We start from the raw sequence: 21087 nt of genomic DNA, 5'->3' as shown, positions 1-21087 counted from the left end.
ATATATATATATATATATATATATATATGTATATATATATGTAAATATCTTATTTTGTGCAGCTGTTTTTGAGCCTTCTTTGAGAAAAAATTTTATTCAATATTTGTTGTTTTCATTGCCAAAGAATTTACAGATCTTTGTCAATTTGAGTAAACAGTATTGCTGATTTTTGTTCCGGGCCCCCCATCAGTGGGGACGGAGGAACTATATACTCAACTGGGTTTTTTTTGTTCAGTCAATTTTGGCCGACCGATATATTCATCGTAGAGAATTTTGAGTGGCATCATTAAAAACTCGTCCAGCGTGGAATACGGAATTACAAAGATTTTTCGATTTTCGTGTTTTTACAGGGAGTTATCGAAGTTTAAAGTTTTGTGAACATTCGACTGTTTTTCTTCACATTTTCAGTAATTTTTGTTAAAATTTGGCACAATTTCCGCTAATATAATTCCAAATAAGTTAAAATTTTCAACGGCAAAGTGTTGTTGTTACCGTTAGTGAAAGAAGATCGTTGCTGAATTGTTTGATTGAATTTTTTTGCTGGCTAAAGTTTTCGATAAAATTTTCACAATTCAAACTTTTTTCATCAAAATGGCACAAAATATGCTTTTTTGGTCCACTTCGTTAAAGATTGCCAGACTTAGTGACCTAAGAACCTTAACATAAATTCTCTAATCTCAAAAAGAGCGCTAGTTGGAATTAGGTGCCGTATGAAAGTCATCTGGATTTAAAACTTTGCGTTTGTTGCAGATATAACTCGATAAATATAAAAAATGCATCCTTTTTTTCAATTTTTGAAGAAACTCCAATCAACAATTGGTCTATTTCGCAAATAATTGGAACAATTGGTCGGTTTACTGGGCGCGCGATAAAACGAGAGAGAGGTTTGATATTATCATGGACTCTTAGAATCAGAGAATTCTTGGTTTTTGTTCTGATGCTGACTTTTTCTCAAAAAATTTTGCCTTTATTTTTTTAATGTTAGTTACTGACAATTTTATTTATTCCTGGCTCCGTTAATGACAACTCCAATTTACGTAAATTGGAGGCCAAATGTAGATACAGTTTGTTTTCAGAGAACGAAAGAGTTTTTAAGGCTTTGAGGAAGAGTTTTAGTAACTTTTAACTGAATTCTTGTCTTTTGCCTTCAGTTGTTATTCCTTTGGATGTCTGATTTTTAAGCTTAACCACTCAAAGATCTAAATTTTCTCCTCAGGAGGTGAAACTCAACCTTTTCTATTCATTCGGATGTAACCTAATGTCTCGTATGTAATAGAATGTATTTGTTTTAAGGAAATTTCTGTGGTTTTTTGAACTTGTCAATTTTTTATATTATTTTGGTCAACATTTTGCTTAATCTCAGTAAGTACAGGTCAACCTCTCCTCCTTATAGAATAAAAACTAAATTTCTGGCCGTTTGTTTTAACAAGAGGTTTTGTTGCTTTGGTTACCACGAGTTTTCATGCAAAATTTTCTGATTTTTGGGCATAACTGCCCATTTTTGCTGTTCTTTTGGTTCTTTTGTATAATGGCACATTATTTAACAATCTCACTGAAAACAACTTAACAGCGTTTGCAATTGACTATAATTTTTGTTTTCATAACATGGTTTGAAGGGCTGCGACACCGTTCTCTTCCACAAATTGGTAGAGATTTTTATTTTTGCCCTTTATTTGTTGTTTATTTTTGTTGTCATATGCCAAATATTGTGTAATTAAAGGTCTCAGTGGCCAACTCTAGACAAACAAGTGAACTTAAACAACTGATGTCAGTAAGTAACTGATGGCTGTTTTTAATGTCTTGTTGAATCAAACACTAATGTTTCTGTAGTTTAAACGTTTTATACGATTTCTTCGAGGTGAGACAAATTGTTTCAGAAGAATTTTCTGAAATTTAGATACTTTTCATTTTTTGTGGTTCTTTTTGTTGTCATTTTCTCATAGTTGTTTTATAAAAAGATGTTATGATGACCATAATGGGCGCAAATGAACTTGTTATATTCTCTCGGTTAATATCTTATGGTTAATCGCGGTTAAATTTAATGGTTTCAAAAGTGTGGTTTCGTAAAGTTGTTTGTGAAACATATTAGTTGAGCTTGTATATAATGTTATTTCATAGTTTTAAGTGTTGGTCTCATTAACAACTGTCGCAATTAGTTTTTCAAGTAGTTGCAAGACAAACTGTCTACTCTTTTAATCGAAAGCTTTTGTTGGATATGAATTTTGAAAATTTTTGTTTTTAATAAAAAAGAAAGATTTTTGTGATCTTCCAATTTTATTTTGGTTAAATTGTAGCGAAGCATCTCCATATACAATTCACATCATTTATCTCTTGAAAAACAATTTGCTCTTCATAACGGTTTTATGTTCCTCAAATGGTCTTTCTTCTTGGAACAACCAGTTTTCTTAAAATCAATTTTCGTGATTTTTGCAAATTTGCCCCTTTTTTGTAGGATTTTGTTTATTTTTCACAGGATCACAATAATTAGCGTCATTTGACTTACAAATGCTGTCACCTGTAAAAAATGCAAACGAAGATTTTTATTGTTTTTAGTGATCAGCTTAATATTTAATTGATTAGGGGGACATCGTTTTCGTTCATAGTTGTTCATGCAAATTTTTCGTTTTTGCCTGTTTTTGTCGTTCTTTTGTAGTTTTATGACGTATCCTGGATAATGAAAGGCCTCAGTCGCTCTCTATTGAGGTATAAAAAAGTCTGTCAATGATTTCATTTGATGCTTAAGCTTTCTAATCAGTTCGAATTTAATTCTTTTTTTAAAAAAAACAGCAAGGTTTTAATAAACTTTTGCCACTTTTGCTCATTTCTAGCCGACTTGCTGCCCAGTCGAATTGAGGAAAAATCCCATATTTTCCAAAAAGTACCGGTTAATCGTCGTAGTATATTTTTTATCTGACGCCATTTTGATTTGGTTATTAGTGGTTTTCAAAAAATGGAGAAGGAGTTTTGGTCGTAATTAATATTTGTAACTATTTGTTGTTTATTGCGGTCTTTTCTGGTAGTCATATTATGGTAGCCACAGGTCTCATAGGCCCTATCGATTAGATTGTTTTATTCCTTTAGTAGTTTGTTGAACGATATGTTGATATGTTAATTTTTTTCCATTCCTCATTTGGTAGACAATTAAGTGAAAAATGTAGATGAGCGGGGTCGAAACTTAATGTGCGAACGCACATTACCGAGTCTCCTTGTATGATTTTATGATTTCATGATTTTATGATTTTATGGGTGTCAAAATTTTCACTTCTATAAGTTTAGACTAGCTTAGCTATATAGTTTATTTGCTTTCAAAGTATTTCTAATTGAATGATCTCAAGCCACAAATTAGCACTTAGAAATAGTGTTAAGCTAAAAAGCAGAATCTTTTTTAATTTTTTCATCGTTTGAAGTAGAACTTCTCAAAATTTCAATGAAAGAGAAGCGGACTGGATACAAAACTCCGACACTTAAATCCGATTTTTTGTCGCAAGGTTGACATTCGTTATAAATGCTTGTGTTAAGTGCACTTCAAGCTGATGCGTTATCTGAGCTATATTTTTCAGCTATCTCACAGAATTGAAATGAAAAAAAAATTATTTTAACTCGCGCTGACTATGAAAAGGAAAATATCGGAATAGTAAAACAATTATTGGGTTTTGGTGGACTTATGATTTGTTATAGTGAGCTTATGTTTCAAGTTAACGGTCTCATGATTCGAACTATTGCGATTTATTCAAAAGTATCCGGAACATGATTCGATTGACTCGACATTACGCGTTTATGATTCGAAATAGCGCGACGAAAAGTATCGTCTAGACCCTGTATTTAACATTTGGGAAGGTACAGCCCAGCAAAAAAATACTGTCCAATCATTTTTCGACCACCTCACCTAGGGTTGTGATCACAAATTTGACGACTTTAGAAAAAAACAATTGCAAAAAAAATCAGCTCAATAATTCATGTAACCAATCAAAGCGTTTCAATCCTTTTGCAACTAACTTGAAATTATTCTTACAGCTGGAACATATCAGTGAACTAATGTTTGTTATCGTTAGATTCGTAGGATGAGTAGAAGCAGTGACAATCTATCTTCATTGCAACAACAGAAGTCAAGCAGCACCAACAACAATGACACAGCTTCATTTGCAACTGAAGGAATCTCTTCACATTCTCTCTCCAAATTCAAATCATCTGCTACCATTCCTCACTACTCACAGCTACTAGCCAAGAGGTAAGATATCACGGATTGACTACAGACAATGGAAAAATTGAGCCAAAAGCGGAAAACAGTATACTCCAAGTGGTAACATGTGACATCTTGCTGCTCCATTGTGCACACTTCGGACAGAAAAAAATGAATCGATTTTGTTTTTTTGACGTATTGAACACATAGACTTCCCAGTCCAGAAAACCTAACATAAGCAACAAAAGAGAGATTCGTTTGTTGACACGAGAGATTCGGCATTGATGTTGTTGAAAGTAAGAAAAATTCGATATATTCAGTTTTAGAAGATTCGCAAAAGAGATTTGGTATCGTCGTTTTTGGACGAAAGAAACATTCGGTATGCTCGGTTCTGGACAAAACAATACTCCGTTTTACATAAGTTTTTTGCCTATAATCTAGTCAGACTTTATGATAGCGTTCTTTTTGCAGATAATCCACGCGTACGTCTCTGAATAATTTCTGCAAAAACGTGCAAAACTAGTGAAAAATCTACTTTAGCTAGTTGACCAAAGTAGTAAACTAATTATAATTTTCTTGGTAGATTTAAATTTAAAATGTAACATACTTGTTGAACATTGATGAGAATTCTGTAGATTAATTGACATTCACTGATTATTGACATACTTTCTTGTAAATTAAAATCAAAATTATTGTCGGTTGATTACGTTTGAAACCGAACATGCTGGCGGTTTTTGTTCACTATACTGAACTAGGAGGTCGTTTCTACGTACCAAGCAGCGTCCCTTTTAGTTCAAGATAGGACACCTCTTGGAAGAAAAACCTGCTATTTTTCTTAACGATACCAAATCTCTCTTCTATTTGAAAACGACAATACCAAATCTCTCTTAAATTAATTAGCAAACAAAAACGACTATTGCCAAGTAGAAATAATAAACGATTAAGTCGTTTTTGCTTACAAGTAAACAACGACACAGACAAAATCTTATATTTAAAAGCGGATAATTTCAAATAGGGCACTTTTTAAACAAGTGAAAATGACCTTTCAAACAAAATTAATTCGAAGTTCTCAATGTTCAAGTCAAACATTTAAGATATGTGCTTTTCATAGACAGATAAAATCAGTCATCCCTCTTTTTTTAAAAAGCTTAATAAAATACAAGCAGTATGAGTATTGAAATTTTATTCCGCAAACAAAATGTACTCAGACGTTTTTGTTTGAGAGCTTGGCTCCGTGCAAAAAACCGCGTAAAATGGGCACTTAAAAACACATGAAATATAAAATTTTTTCTCGGTGGCTAAGCCTTAAAATGAAGCAATATCGAGCATTTTTTTTTTCAAAATGGAGCTGAGAATCCCATCATGGCCCACTTTCGGAAACAGATCACGGAAAAAAAACATTTAAATTTGGACACGAAATAAACCTCCAGGGAAATAAACCCATACGGAAATAAACCCCCACTTGACTATTATAGATAACGGCCAGTTGGACTTCATTTGAAATCATCACAACCGAGCAAACTATCACGACCAATATTCATATTCAAATGGGGTTTTTGCGTGAGGGTTTACTTCCTAGACCCATCAAAACCCAATATTATACTGATGGGTCTGATCATTGCTGATTGAAATTTGGATTGATCTGATCAATAACAGACACCTCTGCCAGGTGTTGTTGATTGCCATTATCATGTTTCTGTGTCCAGATATCCAAAACTCTGTGGTCTGAAATCATCTACTGACCAGATAGCTACAACTTCAGCCAGTAATTTTTTCACTGGCAGTAATAGCACAGGAGGCAATACAATGTGGAGTGGAGGCCACAACACAGAAGAGTGCTCATGTTATGTATGCGCACGGAGACGACTATCAGGTCAGCTGTTCATACATTATTATAGTATATCCTCTGTATCTAGATACTGGAAACTAGATACTAAAAACTCAAGATTTCTTAAACCTTCGATATTAAAAAAAAATTCCATCATTTTTCCATTAAAATGCTGGATGTTGTTTTATAATACCAGGCGCTTCTAGACTTTATTCCCGTTTAACTTTCTCGTTTAAGATGTCAAATCATTTATCCTGTGCTCTGAGGCAATTCTTTGCGGTGTTTTTTTCCGACTGAACACCAAAATTGCAGTTTTAGGTGTGAATATAAAAGCTTAAGCGATAAAAAAAGCTCTTAATCATTACACATACTCACAGCCTTGCAATTATTGCAATTGCTACGAAGAATCACCATAACGAGCGTCTACCGTTACCGAAAAAAAATCTACCTCCCAAGAAATTGGATCGCACTTGCAGGTGCCAACTTCCGTTCAATGCTGAAGGCACTTAAATTCCGTGAAAGTTGTTTCCCTAAAACAATTTAAAATGAAAAATAAGATCAAACAAATGTGAAAATTAGTTACGTTCGGCTTAGAGCGCATTTCACAACATTTTAATCTTTTTAAGCCCTTTTGCCGCTCAATTTTACAATTTAATGTTTTAAGATTACTAAGATGAAGGATGATACCAAAATTAATCAACTGCACAATTCTTTGCAGAACAAAGCGCTTCCGTCAAATATGTTTTGTGGTGGAGAGCAGGTTCCACATTTCAACTTCCAGCTTAAAAACCAAAAACACTGAGTGGAATTTCCATATAAAGCACCGCCTTTGCGTCCGCGAAATTCGAAAATATGTTTCACATGCACAATGTGTTTACATAGGAAAAGTGGAAACTGGTAATAAAAACGAATAAATTTACTCCAAAATTTGGTACCGGTAGACGCCCGTAATGACGAAAACCACTAAAAAATTTTGAAAAATATCGGTGAAAAAGCGAAGCAGAAGCAAAAAAAACGTATGTTTAGCAAATTTTAAAAAAATTAATTAATGGAAACGAAACATATAATGGTGTTCATGTTTTGAATTGCATGCGTTCTTTTTTATCAGCATCAGAACAAAGTGTTTCTATTCTAGTCTATTGATCCACAATAAAATATATAAATCTGGTTCTCGGGTTGTCTTTACAATCCTCTAAGTTGTTAAAGATTCTCGAGAAGTTCAAGAGTTTTTTGGGCAGTGGTTAGTTAAAAAAAAGTTAATAGAGTGATTATCTGGCTTCCCTCTTCATAACTTCTAACTGAAACTTGTTTGCTAATTTTACAGAAAAATGTCGGTTCCTTATGTCTTGCGTTAGATGATTGCGGTGAACTTCTTTTTGTCTATTAGACGTGCTTCCACAAACATTCTTCTAAAGAAAAAAGAGATTGATTACCAGCTTTGATTTTTGAGAACGTTTTAAAGATGCTATTCTGCGGTTGATTGCAAGAGAGCTGAAAAAGATGAACGACATTTCAAAGTTTTTATTTTGCTTTTTATCCTTGATTTCAGCCGCAGAAAATGTGGTCTACTTAGCTTTGATTATGAGCAAAATTTTGGGGATCAATTTTTCACTTCGTTTTCCGGCCTGCAAAAAAACTCCATCCTGTTACTAATAAGGGCTCCATTTTGCTTCGTTTTCAGCCCATAAAAAAATGTTTTTGTGGAATAATTGCAGTGGGTGAGTTACAAATGTTAATCTTATACCGCAAGTCTTTAACAATCTAAACAACAGAGGGATACAATTGGCTGAGATTTTTTTCGTGAGAGTTGAGGTTTATGTGGTAGAATGTTCTTATTTGGTGAATTTTGGGATAGGGTTTTGCGTTGAATTTTAGTAAGAGCGATTTCTAGCAGTGATTTTATTTCACCACAAGTCTTAGAAAAATTCACCGCTTTCACCTCCTTATTACAGCCTTTTCTGGTTTTTAGTGTTCATACCTCGACCCGGAAACGATGAACGATTATGGTCTCCATGTCTGTACTGCTGATTGTGTGAAAGTTAATCAATTGTTTTTGTAGGAATGGTAAAAAGTGTTTTTGGATCTTCAACCAATCTCAACATTGTGTTGCAAAACCAAAAACAGCAACAACAACAACAGCAAAATGAACAAATCAAGTCTTCATTTAAACACCTTGACTCTATCATCAACAGTAACAATAACAAAAGCAGCCTATCAATGCGTGGTAGTCGAGGTATCAAAACGACAAAGTCAGAAAGAATGCCAGGGTTTATTCACATGACCCAGGTGAATTCCGGGGGAGGTAGTGGTGCCACCAGTGTTGGGTGTGAAAAGAGTGAAAATGCGATGAGTTTTGTGACTAAGGGTACGAAGGATGCGATGGCAACCATCTCTGCGTGTGATAAGTTTGCAGGCAGTTGTCCTCTGCTTGCGTGTGCGGGTCATAAACTCACCCGAATAGGTTAGCTACAATTAGACTTTAGAATTCCACTTTTGGATAACATTCGAAAGTCATGAAGTCATTGAAAAAAATCCTTGTAGAAATAGAGATTTATCGATTGAAGACATTTCCAAGCAAGTATTGTTTTTTTCATAGTATTGGTTCATTGCTTCGCACTTTTTGTGTAGCAGAACGTCAAATATTCAATAACTTTTGTGTCATTATGGTCAACTTTGATGAAATCGTTTTGCAACCAGGCCGAGTCAATCTTAACAAAAACCAAAAAAAATACAAAAATATTTAAAAAGTGACGTTATGTAATAAATTTCAGATAGTGGTAGGAAGCGTTCCAAGAAATCCAAAGGAAAAGGACACAGAACAAAAACAGGGAATAAAGAAAGACGACGCAAAAGTAAAACATTGACACCCACTTCTCCTTCAACTGTTCGGTCGTCAATACATGACAGGAAAAGTTCACTTCGATCAACTCGTCCACCTTCAAGGTCATCAGTGAACACTTCAATAAGTTCAAGGTCAGAATCATTTTTTATACGCGTACTCACAAAGTTGCTATATAATACCCTGGTCGAGGTTTTTGGGTAATTTTTTGTAAGAAATGGGGTGAAAGCGGTGAATTTTTGTAAACGCGTTGATAACGGTGAATGTGGTGACAAAAAATAATTCAACGCATTTCACCGCATTTCTTACAGAAATTCACCGCGAAATTCACCGCATTTCTTACAGAAGTTCACCGCGAAATTCACCGCATTTCTTACATAAGTTCACCGCGTCGATTGTTGCGGTAAATTAATTCAAGAAATGTGGTGAATGCGGTGAACGCCGTGCATAAAAATAAATCACTGCATTTCAACGCAATTCTTACATAAATTCACCGCGAAATTCACCGAATTTCTTACAAAAGTTCACTGCACTTGTTTTCCAACGTTTACTGAATCTGCTTTAAGTTCACAAGAAATATCATAAACGTCAGTGACAGATGGCGCAGTGCATTCAGAAGTTGTAGACAGGCAGTACGTGAGAGGTTCGCTCCCCTATCCGTTTGTTTTTAGTAAGAATTCCTTCGAAAGCGGTGAAAATATATAATTCAATGAATTCACGGAAAAAAGATGTAGGAAACACGCGGTGAAAATTACCTATTTTTACCGCATTTGTTACGAAAATTCACCGCCAAACCTCCAACCGGGTAGATTCTGAATCAAGTAAAGTTGAAACACTTGAACCAGATTCCAAACCGCGGCTTCATCTGGTCATACGACTGAAATAGCACACAATTAGTTTACATACAAAAATAAATACATATTCCAGAAGAACGAAAAAAAGTTAGGTTTGTCATGTTTGGTATGTTTGGCTCTCTATGATGAAAATCGACCGGTGTATTGGATTTGATTGGTATGTAATAGGAGAGTATATGATAGGAGAAACTTTGCATAATCAAAACAACAGATCGGGACCAGTCTAATAAGCCGACAAAATTCGTTCATTGGAATGCACAAAAATTTGTTTAAAAATTTTCAGCTCCACATCCCTTTATTTCCCACATATTTTTGCCAAAGAAGTCGGGATTTGCCTAAATGTTTAAGACTCTGACCTCTCGTATTTAAAATAAAAACTACTCAGTGCGAGGCCGGGTTAGCAAGTCAGTCACAAAACCCTTCATTCAAAAGAAGCACGACACAATTTAGAGAAAAAAATCATAAACTGGAGTTTGGTTGGCAGATTGCTCTGTACTGAAATTTATTATCCTTTTTTTCTTTTTCATTTAGCCATACTTTTGCTGAATTTTACAATTCTTCAGTTTCTTTGTTTTTCTGTATTTTGTAATATTTTTGTCCAAAATTTTGTTGATAGTTTTCTTATGAGTGTTGCCAGTCAGAGATTAAAAGGTTTGATAGGCCAGATTTTTCTAAGCTCAATTTTTTTAAAAACTGTCGTTTTTTGAAGTCTGTTTGAATGATTGAATTGATTTCGAGCTCTGAGGGTTTTCGTGGGGCTGCTCAAAAGTTACAATGCTGAAAAACAAACATTACAAAAACTGTTTCTTATTGTTCTGTTGGAACTGTTTGTGAGACATTTAGAGAACTTTTAGAGAAAATAATAAGAAACAAATTTTTGGGTTTCGTTTAATTCTTTTCAGTTTCAAGGTTTATCTCATTTCTTTGAAGATCGTTTGTTTTTTTTGTCCATCATTCGGTCACCATGAGCTATTTTAAATCAGCTCTATCAGATAATCTGATACGGAAAATAGTTTTCGAGTCACAACTTGTGAAGATTCTCCAGAAACAAACCATCTTGTTTTGCTTTTCTTTCTAATTCACTTTGTATTCTTCCTTTGTCATTTGGAATTGAATTGCGTAATATCTAATTAACCTGTAGTGTTAGAACTTGAGGCGAGGGTTTTAAGTTTTGTTTCACTTCGAGTCAGTTTTGAAGTCTTCCGACTATGCTTTCTTAACAGTCTGTTAACACAATTTCATGATTTTCTGATTTAATTGTTATTGGTCAACCCGGAACAGGAAGTGAACAAAAAAAACAGATTTTGGTGTGTGAATTTATTCACTCCAATTTTAAGGCAGAGTGAGAAAACGCCGTTTGAACAAAAGTTCGCCTTTTTACTAGTGGTTTTTAGTTCACATGTGGCAAATTGACTTTGATTTTCGCCGTTCTTTTTATTTTCTGATCATTTCTCTCCTAAATGGTTTTCCCAATCAATTCGCAGTCCATTCTAAGTCTAGTTTTTCTAGTCAATTAAAGTACTTTCAATTGCAGGTCAGGGCCTGTCCTGTTAGGTTTTTTCCTTTATTATCTGATTGTTATTTTATATTAAAGTTCCTCCTGCTTCGACTTTACTTCAAAAAGGCGCAATTTTGCATTTTTTGTAGTTAAAAATTTCATTTTTTGTTTACTCATCTAACAAAAAAGAAACCATAATTCGTTGTGTAATTATGAAATTCAGATTGCACTCATAGAAAAAGATTTAAGTTTTACAATCTGAAACACTTTAAAGTTTCCACTGAAAAATGAAAGGGAAAAATTTTCTTAGTGAAACATTTCCAGTTTTACGGCAGAAAATTTAAGCTTGGGTTTATCATTAAAGTTGTATTTAATTGTTTCATATATTGTTTGAATGGTCAGATTTCTCGCCTTTATTTCGAGGCCAAAAACAAAAAAATCAAAAAATTTTGAAAAAGACTATGGGTTTTTTAACTTATGTCGCTATGGAAAAAACGTAGACCACCTGTTTTTCTTATTGGGATACATTATTTCTAAACTGTAATTTAGAGCTGAAAATTATTTAATTCAAGCGGCATTGTTATTTTTTTGACCAACAAGGTTCGTGCAGCGCAATTTGCTTACGACGAAAATGGACATTCCTTCTGTTAAGATTATTAAACGGAGGCAGCGCCTCGAAATGAAAAATGATGATATCATATTTCTTGAAAAAAAGGTTGTATAAGCTAGATTAAGCCGATTCGGAGAAAAAACATGGATCAAATCATTTTCAGTAGCTAATTCGATATTTTGCAAAATATGCTCCTTCAATTTATTCCAGCAGTATTCCTCCAGTGAAGTCCATATTCTTAGAATTTAGTAGCTAACTTTGATCATTTAAACCAAAAAATAATTTTGAGCCAATCTGTCCCTTTTTAGTCTACCGGCTACCAGGCCTCGCAAACACATCCGTAAAAGGGTGCCAACTTCAGCAAAATTGCACAGAAAGCGACTAATGCAATTTCTAAACGAAAGCAGTGCAGCTGAAGATTGCAGAACTGGCAGCAGAGACAATAACAACACTGAAACAACTACTAGAAGTGAGTACAATGAGTCAGATCTGATTGGCTCATCTGATGAGAGGTCAAATGGGGACAATTCTAGATTGACCCAGACAGATGTGTTGAGTGTGACTGATCACCAGACTAGCCCTGCGGGTGATTTGACTAGTGCCAGATCCGCGACGGTTTTATCGAGAAGCGAGCAGCTCAAAGCGGGTAGCTTAAGCGGTAAGCTTTGAAAAGAGCAATATGATTCCTTAGCAATTTTTATATCTCATTTTGCGTTTTTTCTGCGTTTTCAAAATTGAAGTCTTGCTCACATTTGTGCCAATTTCTCTTGAGGAGACCCACGATGAGGTCCCAAACCCCAGAGATGTATTGGCCAGACCAATTTGGGTCGCCGATAGGGGTTCCGGTGCAACTCAACTCAACGCTCTAGAAAAACGTTGGTCGCGCCTTCCGTCTAGCCAATGCCAATTTTTTTAACTGTTTGGTCTAGCCAAAACCCATAATGCCAAAATTCTTTCAGTCTGATCTAGTAGGTCTGTTTAAACAGCCTCTCCAACTCTGCTGGATGTAATGATGATGGGAGACCACAGCAGTGTGACGTCACCCACACGTGACCAACATCTGCAGTTTCTAGAGGACAAATTGGGCGAAGCACAGACAGATTTGAAGGGCAATCCAGCACCCACAAGTTTGCTCTCAACTCAATATTTCAACTGGGGAGATGTCAAGGTTATATGGATATAATATGCCTCTAAATCCCGCCCGACAGTCCACCCCCTAGTCAAACTCTGTCTCTTATCTTGCAATATCTTACAAGAGACTTGCAAATGACGCCTAAAATGAGAGCCTGACTTAAGCTCTTGCAAGATCAATTTCGGAAAGTCTTGCTCGAAAAAGAACTAGTTTAATGCTGCCCACCAACCCAACATTAATCCAATTTTTTCTACATTTTCAATTAGGAAACCCAGACATCCATTGACTCAATCAGCAGAAGGCAGAGAACACAACATACGGCCGGACCAGGGCTAAGAGGGGGTCTACTTCATGATACGAGTGTTGACTCAGCCTCAACTCTGTCAGTGTTGGGGGGTGGGGGAGGTGGTTGTCATGGAGACGTGGTAGTGATGAAGTCATCTGTCAGTGTGTCTGGGTCCAAATCGGACGCCAAAAGCAAAACTACAAAGTATGTTGATAAAATCAGACATTATAACACAAAAAAGGCCCGCAGTATATTTAAATCAATTGAATGGCCAAATTTAGGCCCCAGACAAAAAATACCAGCAATAAGACCAACTGTGAGGAGAATTTCGCGCTCTAAATCATGGATTGAACTATTCCGTTTGAATGCGCGAATGTCTGAAAAGAGGTCAAAGCAAGCCAAACCAGGTTTAGGACTAGACTTACGAAAAGACATTATAATTCTTGTAGGAGTTCGAAGTAAAGTCTATTCATGGGTCAATCAAAGATCTTTTAATAACAAATAAAGGTCGAGCGGGGTCATGTCGAGGAATTGACATTTTGAGAATATTAATTGTTGATTTTTCCTCAATTTTTTCTGTGAATGCCCCCAACCATCTGCCAGCAACACTAAATTAGCCCTGCTAGAAGCGGTCCAACCTAAAAAAAATGAAACGCCGCCAAAGAAACTTAAGAAAAAAATGATTTCTTGAGATAAATTGGTCATCGTGAGTAAAGTATTTTGCAAATTCTTGTGGATGAAGAGAATTAGTACAGCTCTAACAATCAGCATTTCACAACCAATTTTCAGCAAAGCAAATTAGGATGAAAATTTAACTGGACCATGCAATGGGAATAAGTATTTTGAACAGAAAAATACAATAAGGAGGCTCGTTAATGTGATGTTCACACATGATGTTTCGTTCCGAGCTCATAAATTTTTGTTCCGACCCCCACTTCAGTGGCGAGGGAGGAACTATATACTCAACTGGTTTTTTTTGTTCAGTCAATTTTGGCCGATCGATATATTCATCGAAGAGAATTGTGAGTGGTATCATTAAAAAGCCCGTCCAGCGTAGAATACAAAATTAAAAAGATTATTTCGTTTTTCGTGTTTTACAGGGAGTTATCGAGATTTAAAATTTTGTGAAAATCCGACTGTTTTTGTTCACATTTTCAGTAATTTTTGCAAAAATTTAGAAAATTTCGCTAATATAATTCAAAATAAGTTAAAATTTTTTAACGGCAAAGTGTTGTTGTTACCGTTAGATATAGAACAACGTTGCTGAATTGTTTGATTGAAGTTTTTTTTTGGCTAAAATTTTTGATAAAATTTTCAAAATTCAAAACTTTTTTCATCAAAAACGGAACAAAATATGCTTTTTTGGTCCACTTTGTTAAAGTATGCCAGATTTAGAGACCTAGAAACCTTAACACAGACTCCCTAACTTCAAAAAGAGCACTAGTTTCAATTATGAACCGTATGAAAGTCTTCTGGAATTAAAACTTTGCCATTTTTTGCAGATTTAAGTGATAATTATACCAAATACATCGTTGTTTTTTTTTAATATTTGAAGAACTCCACTCAACTATTGGTCTAATTCGCAAACACTTGGAATACTTGGTCAGTTTGCTGGGCTCGCAAAAAAATCTTGGAGAGGTTCGATAATATCATGGATTCTTAGAATCAGAGATTTTTCGTTTTTTTTTGATGCGGCCTTTTTTAAATATCTATTGTTTTTTTAATGTTTATTACTGACAATAATTTTTATTCACGGCTCCGTTAAGGACAACTTCAATCTATGTATATTTGTGGTTGAATGTATATACAGTTTGTTTTCAGAGAACCAAAGGATTTTATGGCTTTGAGGAAGTGTATTAGAAAAATTTAACTGAATTCTTGTCTGTTGCCTTCAATTGTTCTTCTTTCGGCAGTCTAATTTTTATTTAAACCACTCAAAGATCTAAATTTTATCCACAAGGGTTGCAAGTGAACCTTTTCTATTCATTCATTTGTTACCTAATGTCTCTTATGTTATTGATTGTAACAATTTTCAAAAAAAAATTTCTGTGATTTTTTGACCTTGTCAATTTTTTATATTATTTTAGTCAACATTTTGCTTTTTTTCCGTAAATTTTGTGGTTGACTGTTTAACAGAAGGTTTTTTTGCTTTTGGTACTACGAGTTTTCATACAAAATTTTCTGATTTTTATGCACAATAGCCCATTTTTGCTGCTGTTTTTGTTTCATTTGTAAATTGTCACATTATTTGACAATCTAACTGAAAACAATTTTACAAAATTTGAAACTGAACATATATTTGTTTTCATAACATATGGATTGAAGGGCTGCGACACCATTCTCTTGCAGAAATTGGTAGAGTTTTTTATTTTTGCCCTTTGTTTGTTGTTATTTTTTGTTGTCATATGCCAAATATTGTGTAATTAAAGGTCTCAGTGCCCAACTATAGATAAACAAATGAACTCAATATCTGATATCTGACGGTTGTTTTGACTTTCGAACTAAATTCCTTAAAAAAAGATTATTAATATTCTTCAACTTATCCCTTTTTGTTCTGGTTTGCGTTTTTTTTCGTATTTTACAATGTTTTATCATTTTCTTAAATTCGCCTCATCGATTAGAGCTTTATTTGATGTTTTGTTCAACCAAACGATAATTTTTCTGTTGTTTAAATGTTATAAATGATGTCTTCAGGGCTTAGACAATTTGTTTCAGAAGAATTTTGTGAAGTTTAGATACTTTTCAGTTTTTGTGGTTTTTTTGTCATTTTTTGATAGTCAATTTACAAAAAAAAAACGTTTTGGTGATCAAAGGAGACGCAAATGAAGATTTTACAGTCTTGCGGTTAATATCTTATAAGTTAAATGACTTTAAAACTGTGGTTTCGAAAAAATGGTTTGTGAACCTTATTAGTTCAGCTTGTAATTAATATTATTTTATAGTCTTATGATTTAGTTTCATTAATAACAGTCGCAATTAGTTTTCCGACAAGTTGCAAGACATTTGTCTATTCTTTAAGTCGAAAGCTTTTGTTAGCTACGAAATTTGAAAATATTTGTTTTTAATTAAAAAAAAAGGGATTTTATTTCTGTTAAATTATAGCTAAGCATCTCTATAAACAATTCACATCATTTATTTTTTAAATTCAGTTTGCTCTTCATAACGGTTTTTTTCTCAAATGGTCTTTCTTCTTAAAACAACCAGTTTTCATAAAACCAGTTTTCGTGACTTTTGCATATTTGTCTTTTTTGGTAGGTTTTTGTTTTCATTTCACAGTATCACAATAGTGGGCGTCTTTTGATTTACAAATGTTGTCAGCTGCAAAAAATGCAAACAAAAATTTTTAAAGTTTTTAGTGATTGTTGGGTTATGGACTTTCGCAAGCGGAATAAAAAGCGTTTTTAACTAAGTAAAGAATTAATTTCTCAAAAATGAGAGAATAACAAAATGATATTTTACAGTAGAATTTAGAGATTTACAGGAGAGATCTGATCATTAGATCAAGATGGTGATTTGAGTTTGGGGATGAAAAAGGACTCAAAAATCAGCTGTATATATACCCATTATCAGTGTGAAAAAGTCAAGATACAAAACTAATCTTAGCACCGTGATTTATAGTGGGGTCGCAAAGGTTACCCAATATGGTTTGCTTCTGCAAATCAGTCGCAAAGGGAACCGTAAATTGAATGCGCTTGCACTTTTCTAAGAATTCATTCACACTTCCGGAGATATCATCATCATTTAATACATGCTGGGAAGATTTTACATCAATTAATCTAACTCTAATAATAGTTATCTAGATTCACCAATTTGAACCGAGTATTGATTCTAAGCACCATTTCTTGACGACTCATTTATATAATTTCTTTGATCGAAGTCATATTGCTTGTCTTTCTAATCTGGTAAGTCAAACTTTCTTTCTAATTCTCACTAAGTTTAAGACTATAGTTTGATCGATTTTCTAACAACCCCACTCAGACTTGAGCTGATTGCGTAGAGTCTGTTCCCATCAAAACTGCTCTGAATATTTCCACTTTCGAAACGGGTAAGGACTTTGTGAAGAGGTCCGCTGCCATTTTGTCTGTAGGGACGTAATGAATTGAAATAGTCCCATCCTCCGTCTTGTCCCGGATGAAATGAAACTTTGTTTCGATGTGCTTGCTCCTTTTGTGCATGACTGGGTTTTGGCAGAGTCTGATACAACTTTGGTTGTCTTCTCCAATTGCAATTGGACGTTTCTGTTGGATGCCAAAATCCTCTAGAAGTTGTTTCAGGTAGAGTGCTTCCTGAACTGCTGCTGCCATGCCCTGATATTCTGCTTCTGATGAAGAAGGAGCAACTGTGGCCTGCTTCTTGACACCCCAGCTGAGTGCTGCGCCACGTCCGTTGAGCTTGAAGTAATAGCCCGTTGTTGATTTTCTGTCGGTCACGTCTCCAGACCAGTCTGCATCACTTTCCCCCACTAAATCATAACTAGCCTCTTTTGTGTAAGTAAGTTTTAAACCTTTTGAACCTTGAAGATATCGCAGAACCGTTTTCCGCACATCCAGTGTTGATTGGTAGGTGCATTCATGTGTCTGGACAGAATGTTGACTGTGAACATAATGTCTGACCTCGTCTGTTTGGCCAGATAAAGAAGTGATCCAACCAAGCTTCTGTAGATCCTCTGGTCCACTTCTTCGTCTCCGTTCTGTGCTGTCTGAAGTTTCAAATTCAAATCAGCTGGAGTTCTTGAGGGTTTGCATTGATCCATTTGAAACCGCTCAAGCATTGTTTCTATGTAGCGTTCTTGGTCGACTGTGACTTTGTCCTCTTCTCGTCTGAATCTTAGACCCAGAAACCAGTGTAGTCTCCCTCTGTCTTCCATGTGAAAGGTTGCTTCTAGTGCCTTCTTGACATCAGAGACCACTGTCATACTTCTTGATGCTACTATGATGTCGTCAACTCAGTCCAAGATGAAGGTGTGATCCTCTGCCTCTGATCTTGCAAACAAGCAGTGATCGTTCCTGCTTCTGGTGAACCCCTGTCTCAGTAGGAAGTTTGCCAGCTCTTTGCACCAGTTGTTAGCAGCCTGTTTCAAACCATAAATTGATTTATTTAGTCGACATACTAACTTCTCCCCATCTGATCCGCGTTTTACAAACTCCTGTGGCTGTTCCAGATACACTTCTTCCTCGATTGGTGAGTGCAGGAAAGCAGTCTTGACATCAAATTGGTGCATCACATGGCCCTGCTTCGCTGATAGCTGAAGTAGAATCCTGAATGTCTCTGGCTTGCATGTAGGCGCAAAAGTCTCAAAATAGTCCAGTCTTTCCATTTGTTTGAAACCTTTCGCTACATAGCGCGCTTTGTATTTGTCCAATTGACCACTGGGTCCTAATTTCACTTTGTAGACCCATTTGCCCGGTATGACGTCCCTGTCTGTGGGTGGTCTCACTAGGTTCCAAATCTCGTTGTCTTGCAGTGCCTTGACCTCGTCCTTCATTTCCCGGTGCCACTGGTCCCAATCGTCACCTTGCTTGGCTTCGTAGACTGTTTTGGGTTCCACATAGTCGCCCTCAGTCACAGCAAGATGGGTCCTGACTTCTCCAAAAAATTGCGGAACATTGCTTGCTCGTGTCCCTCGTCTGGGCTCTGCTCTGTCCGCGTTTTCCAGTGCATCTTCATTGAAACCAACTGTCTCTAACTGTGAGAAGTCTTCTGTGTCACTGTCTTCCAGTGAATCTGAGTCTCTGTGACTCCCTCTTGTTGCAGTAGATCCTTCATCTAGTGCTGTTTCTCCAACATCCGAGGCCTCTTGTCTCAGTGTTGTTTCTTGAGTATTCACGCTCCCTGCGTCATGCCACTCCTCCTTTATTGCAGTAGATGTGTCCTGTCGTTCTCTGTTGTCATCGTCTTGATGACCATCATCTGGGTGCCAGATTCCCAGTTCCGACCCATCATCTAGTAGGTCCGCCGTTTCTTTGTTGTCAGGGATTGAGCCCACTTCAGACTCCTTGATGATCACATCTCGAACTGCCATCACCTTGCGTGTGTTGGGTATGTACACCAGGTATCCGTTTTCTCCTTCAGTGTGACCCACAAACTTTCCTTCCAGTGCCTTGGGTTCAAGTTTGCTGACTTCTCTGTCCCTCTTCCTCATGAAGACTGTGCAACCAAAAATAGATAAGTTACTAATTGGAAGCTTAGGTTTTATACCTTTCATCAGCTCTGCTGGGCATTTTTCTTCTCCTCGTCTCACAACCAAGTTTCTGATCCTTGCTGCGTGAAGAATTGCTGCTCCCCACATGATCTTGGAAAGTCCTGAGTCAATGAGCAAACATCTTGCCATCTCCAGCAGTGTCCTGTTGCACCTCTCAGCTAACCCATTCTGTTGTGGCCTCTCTGGTATGGTCTTCTCCTGTAGAATGCCTGCATCTAAACAGTACGTCTAGAACTACTCTGAGAGTAACTCCTTCGCATTGTCTTGCCTCAGCTTCTTGGGCGTCCCCACACTGAGAACAAATTTCTTCAGGCTGGTCAATGCTTCACTCTTTGCCTTAAGCAATTCCACAAACACAAACTTCGTGTACTGGTCTGCAAACATTATGCAGAACCGGAACCCTGACAGTGACTCTACTCTGAAAGGTCCCATCACGTCTGTGAATACCATCTCCAGCTTCTCTTCTGCTTAGGTCTCTGCCACTCTTGGTACTGGAGTCTTTGTGATTTTGGCCAATGCACACACATTGCATACATCATCGACTTCCCCCACTGTCTCTGGTGCATTCCTGACCGCATCCGCTTGATTCAAATGACCCAACCGTCTGTGCCACTTCCTTGCACTGTCAAGTTTCACGCTGTTGGAACTCATCTTGAATTCTAGAACGCTGCAGGGTAAGTATAACAAATTATTTTCTTGTGTTAGTTTTACCCGAGCTCCCTTCTGGAGTTTCATGCAGCTGTTTCCTCTCTCGAAAGTGAAGCTATGTCCCCACTCCGTGCATCTTGAGACTGATAGGAGGTTTGAAGAATAGTCCGGCACACACAGAATATTTTTGAGTTCGCATTGGAATTCCCCTTTGTTTGAGGGTATGCTGATCCTCACACAGCCTCTGCCCACCACTCTGGAAGCCTCTCCGTTGGGATTTCTGACCACTGATTGAACGGGCACAAAGTCCAGAAACGCATCGATGTTCGTCATTATGTGATCTGTACAACCACTGTCCATTGGCATGCCTGCTGTCTTCCACTGGGTAAGAGCTGCCCAGCATTCTTCGTCTGGTGTAGCCATTGTTGGACCCATTGCCACTGACTCATGTTTGCCTCCATCTCTTTGTCTCTTGCATGCCCTGTCCAGGTGACCCTTCTCACCACACTTGCTGCATTGTGCTGTCTCCTTCTTCCTGCAGTCCTTGGCAAAGTGTCCAGGGATCCCACACACAAAGCAGTTTCCTTTCTTGGGTCCCTTCTTGAAGTCACGCTTCACTGCCAGTGCCACTGAACCACTTTGTCCCTTGTGTCTCTGCACCGTGCTCTCATGAAAGTTCTGCAGCCTTTTCCTCAACTCTGTGAAGTTCGTTGCCGGGTTGAAGCTTTCCTGTATAACAAAACTTTCATACCTCATTGGCAGACCATTGAGGACCAAGGCGTTAAAGAGGGTCTCTGAGACTGCTTCCCCTGCTTCTTGTAGCCTTGTGAGCAACTCCTGTCCTCTGATGAAGAAGCTGTCCAAATCCTCAGAAGCCTCGAGCTGCAGTCGAGCAAGCTGTGCCACTAAAGTCACCACTGTCGGCGTCATCACACTCTGAAATCTCTCCTGCCAAAGCTTCCAAGCCTTTGCTCCATCTCCAATGCCATCATCTCCCACACAGTCATGTC

The 21087-nt window shown here is 36.7% G+C and overlaps 1 protein-coding gene across 1 annotated transcript in view; it reads left to right on the top strand.

Annotated features, from left to right (window-relative positions):
* LOC142338189 (uncharacterized) overlaps window positions 1–21087 on the top strand; it is a 77759-nt gene that overhangs the window by 1414 nt on the left and 55258 nt on the right. The window contains exons 2-8 of the mRNA XM_075387828.1: window positions 4053–4228; window positions 5887–6053; window positions 8068–8469; window positions 8780–8981; window positions 12118–12467; window positions 12796–12977; window positions 13208–13431. Coding sequence (XP_075243943.1) covers window positions 4053–4228; window positions 5887–6053; window positions 8068–8469; window positions 8780–8981; window positions 12118–12467; window positions 12796–12977; window positions 13208–13431 — 1703 coding nt within the window. The remainder of the gene's footprint in view (window positions 1–4052; window positions 4229–5886; window positions 6054–8067; window positions 8470–8779; window positions 8982–12117; window positions 12468–12795; window positions 12978–13207; window positions 13432–21087) is intronic.

Source organism: Convolutriloba macropyga, chromosome 4 (genome assembly GCF_964194025.1).
Source record: "Convolutriloba macropyga chromosome 4, txConMacr16.3, whole genome shotgun sequence".
Taxonomy (NCBI): domain Eukaryota; kingdom Metazoa; phylum Xenacoelomorpha; order Acoela; family Convolutidae; genus Convolutriloba; species Convolutriloba macropyga.
This window is presented reverse-complemented; position numbering and strand designations above follow the sequence as displayed.